The 12,641-nt window shown below is 47.9% G+C and overlaps 1 protein-coding gene across 28 annotated transcripts in view; it reads left to right on the top strand.

Annotated features, from left to right (window-relative positions):
* The first annotated feature begins 248 nt into the window (after nucleotides 1-248).
* The window catches only part of LOC142956189 (muscleblind-like protein 1), a 36,268-nt gene continuing 23,875 nt past the window's right edge, over nucleotides 249-12,641 (top strand). For 2 of the 28 annotated variants that reach the window (XM_076097602.1, XM_076097587.1), the window contains exons 1-3: nucleotides 258-505; nucleotides 3,971-4,170; nucleotides 11,184-12,114. In XM_076097602.1, coding sequence (XP_075953717.1) covers nucleotides 11,941-12,114 — 174 coding nt within the window. In that variant the 5' untranslated portion in view covers nucleotides 258-505; nucleotides 3,971-4,170; nucleotides 11,184-11,940. Of the gene's footprint in view, nucleotides 506-1,303; nucleotides 1,497-3,905; nucleotides 4,171-4,348; nucleotides 4,607-4,802; nucleotides 5,625-10,638; nucleotides 10,810-11,183; nucleotides 12,115-12,641 lie in introns of those variants that run through there. The other 26 variants (XM_076097608.1, XM_076097599.1, XM_076097588.1 and 23 more) reach the window with 25 other exon arrangements.

Raw genomic sequence — 12,641 nt, 5'->3', positions numbered from 1 at the left:
CTGCAAACTTAATGGGACTTCCTCTTTACACACACTCACAGGCTGCGTCCGTGTGTGTGTGTGTGTGTGTGTGTGTGTGTGTGTGTGTGTGCGACTATACGTTAGAAGCAAAGTGCACACAGTTGTGTAAATGGGGCAGGGGGGGGGGGGGGGGGAAGAGGAAGTTATAAAAAGGGGATGCAGAGAGAGGCGGGGAATAACAAGGTGACCATATTTGGCATCAGTAGATAATGCAAGCAGAAGATGCAAATGAGATAAGAGTGGTTGTCATGGAGACTTGATGTTGCGCAGTGATGGTTCGTTGTAAACCTGACCACACTTGTGGTATGGCCGTTGCCAAGCAGAAGGTGCTATTACGAGAGGGAGAGAGTGGTATGAGTGAGAGGAGCAGAGGAGCAGAGACATGAAGATGTTAGTGCATCCCATGGTGCATTGCGTTAGTGTGACCTGTGTTGAAGTGACTCGGTCTGTCCCAGTGCCGCGTCAGCGATAGACAGACAAACAGGTAAGCATCAATTTCTGTTGACAACTTTAAATTACTTTATTTTTTTTATATAGATTTGTTGTATAAGGCTTTTCGTTTCGAGTCCCTTTTTTTCAACAAACTACATTTTCTCTGATATTCTGCAAAGACGTAAGTGTGTCAGTTTTAGGAAAGCCAACATTTGCAGTATTTTTCTTTTTTATAGAAAGTTTGGGATGTAAGGAGAATTTATTGGATATTCGCGGCAGTATATCTGCAGGCTACATTTAGACAGAAAAATAGCTTGAAGCTGAATTGGAAAGCCTCTTTGCAAAAGGGTGTTTCCATTCGTTTTCATTTTATCTCCAAGATAAGCTTCAAGCTTGAACACACACACACACTCATACTCACAATGGTGTCAGATGGGGACAAGACAGTGTGCTATTTCCTCTCTCTGTTTCAAACCCGACAGCTTGAACTGCACCTGCTTCCCCTCACCGCGTCAAAGTGGAGGGAAGTTAAGAGTAAACCACAAGTACGCAGCATGGTGCTCACTAGAAAATAAGTTATTGTGAGCATACACACATGTTGTACCATTCTCATGTACAGGTTTCTAACATCTTTGACTGTGTGGGATACTGCCCGCGCATTCTAAAGCAACACATGAGCAGAAGTTGCTTTAAGTGTAGAAATTACCTCGAACATGACCTATGGGGGGAAATGGCAGACGTTGAACGCAGCTCCTTAGCTGTGGGCCTTTTTTCCGCCAAGACCGCGTGCTGCTGCACTTGTTGCTGTGATGGTCTGTAATGGGAGTGTAATGTGTATTTGCGGCCTTAGTGACAGATGAGCCGTCAAGAGTTTGGCGCACGGAAAGCTCTGGGACATTTCCTCGGCGGAGTGAGAGTTCGCGTCAGCCAGCCAGTCACATTTGCAGAGGGCCGGGAAATAGCAGAGCGCTGAGACGATGGCTTAAAGGTGGAAAGTCGCATTCATCAGGGAGGAGGGAGAGAGAAAATAAGGGTCGGAGAAGGTGAGGAGTTAGGATCTGGTCACCCATGCCAGACTGTGTTGGTTCAGGGTTCATGTGATCCATGCAGAATAAGAGTGTGAGGGAGTTTGTGGAATATCGTAACATTGCTCTTCTAATCTACTCTTTAGCAATACAAAGCCTCACTTAAGTTTGTTGCAAAATTTGCACACAAGACAGATGCAACCGAAAATCTATAAATGACCATAATGCAAATTGATAAGATTATACGGGTTTCTTTCTCAGACGTCCGTCCCCCCCGCCCCCCCATGACTAGTTCACTGATCTTGATGTATGAATTCGGTGGAATTCCCCTTTAACTCCACCACGTACACACCTCTTCCTGTTTTCAGTTGGTTGTGTATGTGAGTTGACTCAACCCTAGGGTGTTGATTCCTGTTGTGCTTTGCTCATACCTCTACAGCCCTGCGGCCTCATTAATCTCCTACAGAGAACAACGGTCACACCATCCTCTTATCTGTGAGACACACGCTCAAACGTATGACTTCACTTCAAAGAAAAGAAAATAACTAGAAAAGGAGAAACAGCCCTCCGTCAAACATCTGAGCCGATTATATGCCGAATAAAAGTTGATGAGCAAACCATCTGGAAACTGCAACGCTGGCTTTGTGTTCATACCTCTGACTGGACAACTCTGCTGGTTGTGACAAATAGACGAATGGCTGCGGTTGTTATGGGGAAATTTAGTGGACTTCAGTGAGACAGGGTGATGAAAACACAGACTTATAGAGGACATAGTGTACGAAGGATGACAATGAATAGGAAATATGGACCATCGGGGCAGTAAAAGAGAGACGCAGAGACAGAAAGGAGCAGAAGCTCTGGCGTACACTCAGCTTGCAGAGGGGAAATTCCACGGCAGTGTCTGAGTTTCGCAGAAAGATCTTTTAGAGGCGTTGCTAACGTGTCTCCTATTGAGCCACAACGACATCAATCACCGTGTTTCTTCATTATGGGTCAAGGAGAACTCCATGTGGAGGTCGGAGTGACCCGCCGCTTCCATTGATCAGCAGTCAGACCGATTGGTCTACTAATCTAAAAGACACACTGTACGTGTTCCAGCAGGGAAATAGATCTCCTCCCATCGCTAACGAGTGACAGTTGGAAATAGATGCCGGCATGCACTTTGCTGTTGTGGCTAACAATGGCAAAATAGTACTATGGCACCCTATGACTTCCTCCCGCCTGGGGTATACGGTGTGTTTTTATGTTCACTCTGAGTACACGTTGCACCAGAATATTGGCTAAAGGGTTAGCGCGGCAGCTGATGGGGCTCCACCACAGATTGTCACCTGGGGTTTAAGGACCCGCTGTGTAAATTAGAGATAACTTATCACCAGCTTTATATTAAACAGCTGTGCACCACTGAGAGAGAAGGAAGGGGTGCAACAAGAAGACAGGCGTGACATTCGTACACAGGAGAAGCAAGGGGATATAACTTTTAGTTTTTCTCAGTATTAAGCAAACAGGGTTCTGGTGTGAGTGTGAGGAATGTTCTCTCTTTGTCAATGAAAAGACATTTCAAAGCTTTTCTTTTCAGATTGAGGCAGCATTGTGCACAAAGCAGTTTCTCCTTCATCACAGTCAAATGAAGTGAGTCACGGACAATACACGGAATCAGACGGAGAACTTGGCGTCAGCGCGCAGCTCGAGATCTGTAAAGATTCCTGCAGACGCCAAGGCCGCTATCTCCATGGCTACCGGATATTGCAGCATCAGGTCCAGATCAAATTCTTGGAGGCTCCTTCAGCCTCTCTGGCTTTGCCATCGATGCAAAGGTCTCGGTGGCTGACGCCTCGAGTCAACTGCAATACAGGAAGGCTGGCAGCAGCAGTGGCCTCAATTTGGTCTCGTTTAGCCTTTTTTTTTTTGCTTACCTGCAACCAAACTGCACCGGCTGCATCTTATTGAATAGCCATTTCCAGATTATCCTCACACTTTGTGTTATTCTGAATGTACAGCCACTTTACTACCGTAGTGTGTCCTGTTTTTTTTTTTAGTGTGGGCAAGAGCTGTGGGAGTGTGTGGCTGAGCGTATAGGTGTGTGAGAGGGGATCCTGACAGAAGCCAGACTCCCTGTAAATGTCTGTCCATAATTCTTTCCTCCACACGAATGAATCCATTCATTCTATCGAGCTGCTGTTTTTCTCCTTACTCATCATTACCTCATTAAATCCTTTGTTCCTGTCTCACTATTTCCTCTCTTGGCAGTATTTAACATCACTATGCCAGCTTTCATGTCTGATTCCCTTCCTCAATCTGCATGGCATTTCCTCGCTTCCATGTTTATTATGTTACTCATGTCCCTTCTTTTCTCTTTCTTTACATTCTTGCTACGCTCTCCCAACATTTTCCTTCCTCCCTCCCTCTCCCCTGTCTCTCCTGCCTCAGTATTCACTGGATAAGCAAGGGCAGTGTTGCTGTAACTGAACCAGCACTTCCTGATGTTGTTTTAGGGGGGCGTGGCCAGCCTTCAGCGAGGAAGAGAGGGAGGGAGAGGGGACTGCAGGATCTGTGTGTGCCCAGTGCAGTCAGGGCTCCCTCCTCCTCTTCTTCTTCTTCCGCCTCCTCCTCCTCCTCCACCACCACAGCTGTTGCTACTGCCACCCAGCGAGCACCACTTTCCTCGGGCAGCAGACGGACGATCCAGAGGCTGGTGAGTCAGTAGAGACACAGCCCAGCCCGTCTCAGCGCAGCTCAGTACAGCCACTTCAGGAGGCAGGGGAGGGGAGACACTAGCGCACACAGCCAATGCTGCAACGTACACACACACACACACACAGACAAAATCACACAGGCAAACACTCCTCCTCTCTCTCTCTCTCTCTCTCCCTCTCGCTCTCTCCCTGTGGTGCTCGGCTCAGCACAGCTCCTCTACTCATTCGCTGCCGATTCACTCGCTTTGCCTGTCTTCTGCCAGTCGCTCTGCCTTGTTGCGCTCTGCCTGCCTGCCTGAGAATGGTCCAGCCGGTGCCTGGGGGTCTGCTGTCGCGGCCTGTCTGAACACACGCATAAACACAGAGTCAATCGACACGCGGAAGCAAACACACACACACACACACACACACACAAACTGGAGAGCAATGTGAGAGGTAAGAGCTTGGTTCATAACCCTCCTCCTTGTCTCATTGGTTTATCTAGATCTTTCCTTTCCTGTGTGTGCTGCAGTCTTTACTTCCCAAAGTAAGCGCCTGTGCATTAGAACATAGGTAGAGATATGGGGATTGTTTGCTTTAGTGTCTGCTGTGCGTCTGTGTGTTCAGTATGTGGGCCACAGGGTTAACCTCGATTTGTTACGGCTTGTTTTATAGATACATGCACACACACACACACATGCACGTACAAACACAGGCACACAGTAAGGCACATTCTTGGCTCAAAGCAGACTGTCACACAATAGCTACTTCCTGAGGGTAGCGCTGGTTAACAGGAGAATTTTGCTGGTGTGCGTGCGCATGCGTTTGTGTGTGTGTGTGTGTGTGTGTGTGTGTGTGTGTGTTTGTTTGGAGGGCCACAGTTGTTCCAGGAAGCAGCGAAGAGGATCAATAGATCGCCCACTCAGCTTTCATTCCCTCCGTCTGACTCAACGTTGGACATGTTAGGAGTTATCCTGCAGGGCTCGGTTAACAAGGAGGATGGTAGAATGTGATTCTCTTGGATCACTCTTCCCTCCCTTGCTGCGTCAGTGTAAAAGGGGGGAAGCATGGTTTTGCGTGTGTGTGTGTGTGTGTGTGTGTGCGCGCCGTGCAAGGCAAACTCCCGCCCCGCTGCATGTAAATTACGTGTGACATGTGAGGCTGCTGCTACCTTATATGGTGAGCGCAGTATTTCAGTACAGTCGGATCTTGCCAGGCATTCCGGGTCGCGGGAGGCGAGAGTGTGTGAGAGGGTGACTCTGTCTGTGGGAGTGTGTACTTTAGTTTGTGTGTGTGTGTGTGTGTGTGTGTGACTAAGTGAGTGTTTTCATGCGTCTGACAGAGGGGGGAGTAACTGAGAGAGAGGAAGAAAGTTGAAGACAGAAAGAAAAAGGGGGAAGAACGAGAGAGACAGGGTGAAGGAGACCCAGTAAATAAAGGGATTTTACTGTCCGATTTGTTAACTGGAGTGGAAGTAAGTAGTCTTGTACTTTATTAAGGCTTTGGGAGATAACGTGTGATGTTTTTCTTTCTTTACTGAGTTAAGTTTAGTGTGTCTAAGATTAATGGGGTTTTCTTATGTGCGATAATATCCGACTATTTGTCCGATGCAGTCCTTTCAACGTTTTGTTGCATTCATTCTGTCGGAGAGTCCAAAAGACTGTCTGAGTAACAGCAAGGCATGATTCTGCTCGGGTCCATCTGGTATGCGAAAGCCAGAGGATCTTCAGAGCTTTAAACTTTAGCCTTCCTTCTCTCCCCTCTTTCTTTGTCCCTCTCCTCACCACCTCTGCCCTCCTCCCCCTCGCCTCTCCGGGTTTCCTCCTGGTGGTGTGGCCGCGGTTGGGGCAATGATGAGGAATGTTGTTGTTGTGACTTAGGAGGATTCAGGGTGGCTCAGACAGTAGCACACACACACACACACACACACACACACACACACACACAAGTATGTACACACATGCAAGCATGCGCAACACAGACAGATGTGCGGCAGATTGCATTGTTGAGAATTTGTAAAGTCCCCGTGATAGCTCTGATGTTGGTAGACTATCAATTTCTGACTAGCAGAAGCTTGAGGAACGTGCTGCTTGTTGTCAATGCCAATATTATGGCTAATAATGCCAAAGATGATGTTGCTCTCTCTGTGTATTGATGTGTGTGTGTGTGTGTGAACTCCGGTGCAAATGGCTCCGCATTTCACATGTGTTGCCCCTGACCTAGGATCTGCCCTACAGACAGGATTATGTGCATGGCTGTGTCTGCGCTGACAGGTTAAGCCTTTATTACACGAGAGCTCGTCTGTATGTTCCTACCGTGTTATGACCACATTTCAACCCCCCTCTGAGCAGCAGTTTTACACGGCTCTGGCTGAGTGAGACACTTTCCACTTAGCGTAATTCCAAGCTAAGCTCAAGTTAATTGACTTCGACCGATGTCAGCAACACGACAAGTCATTAACTTGCCGCGACGTTCACCTATTTCTACTTGTTTCAGTAATAATTGTTTGTCAGATACTGCAGTATAGAGGAACAAAGCCAGTGTCCACCTGAAACCACACAGCAGGGATAACAAGCAGGGCGAGCAGCACGTCCGTGGAGTCAGTAATAAGTGTCTGCTTATTTGGTTTTGCTTCTGTCCAGATGTACACATGTCAACACCAGCCTGTCCTTGTTGCATGAGCTCCTGCTTACAGCCTTGACATCTTAAACCGCTCCATCTCTGAAGCAGAGACGGACGGCTGTAACATTTAACAACACACTCCCTGCCCCAATAGTCACATTCCCTCACTCACAGTCCCTATACCTCGCTGCCTATAGCCTCTGTCTCTATCATTGTGACCGCTCTGGGTCTGTTTGCCATCGGCACATTAGAAGCAGGTCCCAACACAAGCCAGCTGTACATTAGCATGGCCTGTCCTCCAGGAAAATCAAAATGATACAGATGTATTCTGTATAGATAGACAGATCTGCACTCATCAAACCATTCATCCCTGGCTTTTGCTCTGTTTCTCATTTATTCAGGTTTTTCCGAAAATGTGTAACCTGTCTATGTATGTGGAAACTAGCCTCCACTTTGTCCCAGCACATTGACACAGACAACATAAATGTGAGCCAATGAGACACTCATTAAACCGTAAGGCCAGCCATTATCCTCATTGACTTTACGACATCCTTACACACACACACACACACACACACACACAAAGATGCAGTGTTGCACACACAGTCAGATATTCACCACAGCTTAAGAATACTCTCTGTCAGGACACATAGAGGGTCGTGTGTTTGTATAGGTTAGCATTTGTGTCTTTTGTGTGTGTGTGTGTGTGTGTGTGTGTGTGTGTGTGTGTGTGCGTGAATAGCTCCGTCCATGTATGCTAAACAAGAGATCTAATTGTCTCTCGGAGGTTTGCTCTCAGAGGAATCAATAGGCATTGTTTGTTGCGCGTTCCTTCGCCTAAGACTCACTTTCAGAACCACGTTATTTAAAAATATAAGTCCGTTAAACTAATAGTCGAGAGGAGACGACTACTTGATACTCATGGCGACAAGTAGGTCAATAACAATACCGACAATGGTGGTACTCAAGTTAGCATACTTATCCAAAACTTAAGTGTGGATAAATTGTGCATTAATCATTTATTTTTAATGCAAGCAGTGTGCTGTTGCCCTTTTTACTTATTGTATGCAGACCTCTCATCCAACATGAAAGGTGGCATCACCAAAAGAAATGCAGTTAACACGCTCATGAAGAAGAACACGCTCATGTGTCCATGTATGTGCTCGTGTGTATCTGAGTGTATGTAAAGGTCAGTGAGGACAGTATTGACGAGCTGTATTCTGAGATACATGGAGCGGCAGGAGCTGAGGCCTGGGGTGTTGCGTTTCCTCCAGCGTCCTCCACCGAGATGACCTGTCTCAGCACACTGTCACCCTGACTCCACCTCTGTCAATATGCTGAAAGCACTCCTTTCACCGAACAGCAGCAAGCCAAAAAGAGACGGACGGCCCTTTCTCTGCAGTCGAAGTGGAAAAACTGGAGCTCGGGCGCCAGAAGCTGCGGTTTGTTAGTTAGGTTGCCATATCAGATATAACAAGTAGCATTTCAGCCTAATCTCTACTCGTACCGCATCCGTTAACTTGTTGTTTCGTATGCGATTACGAGTTAGCCTCCAGTTACTCGTGACCTGTGGTGTGAGGATGTGCTAAACTTGACTAATAAGGCGCCACTCTCGCCATTTTTCAGGAAGTCTCACCATAACTGAACCATTCTCTAGAATTTAGTCACAACTTCAAGACCAGACCGGGTTAGAAACAAGCTCGAGCTTTTTCAATCGGTTCAGACATGCCTTGATAACGAAACTCGTGTGTTCAAGAAAACAATCTAATGTCTGTGCGTCATCCATCATAGTCCACCGTCCAAATCCGTGGCAGTTGTGCATAGTTTGCGCTTTCAGTGGAAGTTAAGCGTGTATTCACATCTTTCACTCGTTGGCCACAGATTTTGTTTTTGTGACTCATAACCAAGAGAAAGTGAATGACGGGCAGGCTTGCTTTTCATGTCAGTAACTGTTTGTGCCATTTAGGCATGAGGTGGTGTCACATGGCCGTGAGCTGATGGTGATGGTGATCTGCTGATATTGAAAACACACACTTCCTCTTCTTGCAGCCTTGTAATGTTTCTGCCACGTGTCCTAAAGGTCGACAGGAAGTATACGCTCTCTCTCTCTCTCTCTCTCTCTCTCTCTCTCTCTCTCTCTCTCTCTCTCTCTCACTCTCTCTCGCCATCTTCCCTATCCAGTGTGGTCGACCTTGCACCATGCATGCGAGACCTTGGAGTCTGAGGGAGTGCTGCTGCGGATGCTGGAAGAGAACGCAGGCCAGACAGTCACATTGAGGGGCAGAGAGGCATGCATGGAGTTGGGGGAGGGTGGGGGAAAAAAAACAAGACGACCAAAGCAGAGAAGGATCCACTGGTTAAAGCCGTCTAAATTCTGTCGTTAGAGAAGATAAGTAGATGGTATTAATAAGTCATCTATTGGAAATGGATGCAGCGAGCGCAAAGAGCACCAACGGTTAAGTGGAATTAGATAGAGGGAGTGGCACGCTGACAAGGAAGACCGTGGAGATGAAGAAATCGATAGGGGAAGGACACCCATGTCCAGGCATGATAGATCATAATGAGCGCTCATTATCGCTCTGGCACTGTCTTATACCACATTGTCTGTCTCTCACAGATATGTGCTCATCTGACTCTAATAGAAACCATAGAAACAGATTAAGGCAGGCAGACAGAGCGCGGGGCAGGGGGGGGGGGGGGGGGGGGGGGGGGGCGTTTTCTGGCATCAATTCCTCACATTCTCTCATTTGATTGAAGACAGCCCCGTGGCACCTCCAATTTAAGACATTGTATGACAGATATCTCTCTCATCCAGCTGTGGCTTGAGTTCAGTCTGATGAGCTCAGAGATGATCCTTGCTCACCCGAACTCAACTTAATACAAAGTGTATTTGGGTAGTAAAACTGCCCTATCGGACTGAGCTGTAGCAATAAACACGCGTAACGTCAACACCATATGATATTATCTGAGGGCATGCTGGGTTACACGGAGAGATTAGACTTGGCTGACTCAGCATTTTCACAGCAATGAAGATAAAATTATGGAATTTAATTTCAAAACACAAAGTTCAATCCAGCCACACTTTGTCATATTATTATTGTCTACCCTCTAAAGTGAATGATATGGAAGATGTGTTTTTGTGCGTTATGGTTATGCGTGCACACCATAGGTCACTCGTAGCAGCAATGCTACTTTTGCTATTGTAGGGGTCACCCAAGGTGATACCTCCCCTTCACTCTGTAACATATATCCACGTTGCTGGCTCATCATGACCCGGGCTGCACTGCTGCAGGGCTCTGATATAGTGTGTTGCAGCGTTGCAGTGTCGTAAAGCTAGAAGCGCTTCAGAGCATTGCTGAAGGTGCACATGCTGTTCTGGGAACAGCGATTTCTCTACACAGGGTGTGGTGAGTTACCCCGCCTGTGAGATAAGAGCCGACCGGGCCCACGGGAGCCCAGTCATTCAAATTCCCCGAGCAAACCCCCGCACAATGGATTCACCACAAATAGAAAGCACGGCCAAAAGTGTATATAAACAAGTAAAAAAGCACTCTCTTCTGCATTTGAGGATCGAAGTTTGGTTTAAGAGTGAATTACACATATTGAAATGAGTTTATGGACAATAATGTTATCTGGGATCTTTCATGAAAGTTGAAAGAAATGTGTCATTTTTTCGCGAGAAATCAGGTAGTCAGAAATAGTGAGTAAAATGATTAGTTCAGTCTATCTCTCTCTCTCTCTCTCTCTCTCTCTCTCTCTCTCTCTCTCTCTCTCTCTCTCTCTCTCTCTCTCTCTAGCAGCAGGCAGGTCAGCCTCCTCTTGGCTCCTCCCCCTGTTCTCACCTGGCGCTCGGCCCAGAATGTTGCTGCAACTCTGCAAACTCTCATTGGTCCTCACTCTCACACCGCTTTGCAAGAAGGGAAATGACTAACCTCTTCTCCCTCCTGCCCTGCCTCGACTTCCCCTCCGCTTTCACTCTCCTCCTTTTCTTTTACCTCCGAGCACATTTGCAATGGCCGGCTTTGCTGTACTCGACTGTAAGTGATACGGGATTTGATCGGATTTTCCTGCGTTGACCAGAAGAGGTGGAAAGTTGTGAATGGCTGCTTTGTGCATGTCTGTGTGTGTGTGTGTGTGTGTGTGTGTGTGGCGTGGCGTGGCGTGATGAGTGTGTGTGAGCAGCATGTGTGTTCAGAGCGCAGGGCGGGTGAAAGTTGTATTTGTTTTAGCTGACACCCCTGCATTACTGACATTTTTGCGGCAAAAAACAATGCTGCAGGTCAGAAGCTCCTCTGAAAGATAAAGGAACGAGTAATAAACCTGAATGCTTTCTTTGGATGCGTATCATCAACCCTAATCTTTCTCTCCCTCCTCTCTCTCTCTTTCTTTCTCTCTCTCTCTCTCCCCCCAGAGGAAGTGCCTTCCCTGATGTCTGCTGCAGCTTCGACCTGCTTCTACAGCTGAAGCTCCACCCTCCCCCCCCCCCCCCACCCCGCCGCCTCGCTCGCTTGCTGCCACGGTAACACGAGTACCCACCTCGCAGCCTACGCTCCGACCTGCTCGTCCATCCTCCACCATCACCATCCACTCCTCGCAGCAGGGGCTCCAGCCTCCGCTCACCAGCTGACCAGCCTTACCACAGCAGCCCCGACACACCACCAGGCCCGCGCAGCATCTCACCCACCTTGCCTTTTAACCTCCGCCTTCAACCCTCTAAGCCTCCGCTCGGTCCTCAGCGTCCGTGACCTTCCTGTAGCAGGCTACACCCAGACTATCACCTTCGTTGCCTGCTCCACCGCACCGAACCAGAGGGCTCTCGGGTGTGCCTCGTCGGCTTGTGAATGTTTTAGGTGAGTTCGCTCTGCAGGCAAAAGTCAGGCCCACGAGCGGCATCGGCACTCCTGGATACAAACACGCCCGCTGTGGTTGATTGATCGTGGGAAAGATCTCCAATAACATTTGTCCTGCAACATTTCACTCTGGAAAAAGGAGCCCTTTTCAATCAATAGTGACTTCCTTTTTGAAAGTTTCATTTCAACGTCACAGACTTTCACCGCAAATAAACAAAAAAAGACCTTATAGCTGTGGATTAAAAAAACACTAGAGGTACTTTTATTCACGCTCGAACAGATTTTCGGCTCGGAATAACTTATTGCCGGCGTGTTGCCATGGCGATGAACATGGCACACATCCGCGACACAAAGTGGCTGACGCTCGAGGTGTGTCGGGAGTTCCAGAGGGGCACGTGCTCACGCTCGGACCAGGAGTGCAAGTTCGCCCACCCGGCCAAGAGCTGTCAGGTGGACAACGGACGGGTCATCGCTTGCTTTGACTCACTCAAGGTAAGAAGGGAGAAGCGGTGAACAGGGAGCCTGGAGGTCAGATCTCAGCCGCAGATTGTTCCACAGATAAGAGACCGAGCACATAGTCTGATAGGCTAGAATATATGTTACACTGGAAATAGCAGCTGTCTAGAGCACACCATCTGGATACGGCATGTGCTCTCGTCGATCCCACCTATTTCTGGTCAGGTGACTGTAACATGTGATCAAGGGTACAGAGGGAGGGGGGTTTGCAGCGTTTTAGATTCAGGAAGCAGAAGTCAGGCGGCTGTAACACTGCACTGTGGAATTTCTAGAACAGGCTGAAGTGTTTTGGCGGGTGTTTACTGCGCTCATTTCAGCAGTCGTGGAGGAGTCACTTTGCCGACTGATCACAGTGTACGTAAACAACACGAAAGACTGAATCAGCGCGGTCCCTCTGGAGGTGAAAAACACTGCAGCGTGCTGGCGTTTGAACACAGATGAATAGGCTGTCACATGTACAAACCCATACGGATGCCCCGAGCACAACACGTTTCAACAGCTAG

The sequence above is a fragment of the Anarhichas minor genome, unplaced genomic scaffold (assembly GCF_050575085.1).
Source record: "Anarhichas minor isolate MPS153535 unplaced genomic scaffold, ASM5057508v1 ptg000024l, whole genome shotgun sequence".
Taxonomy (NCBI): Eukaryota; Metazoa; Chordata; class Actinopteri; order Perciformes; family Anarhichadidae; genus Anarhichas; species Anarhichas minor.
The sequence above is the reverse complement of the archived record's forward strand: the minus strand, read 5'-3'. Positions and strand labels throughout refer to the sequence as shown.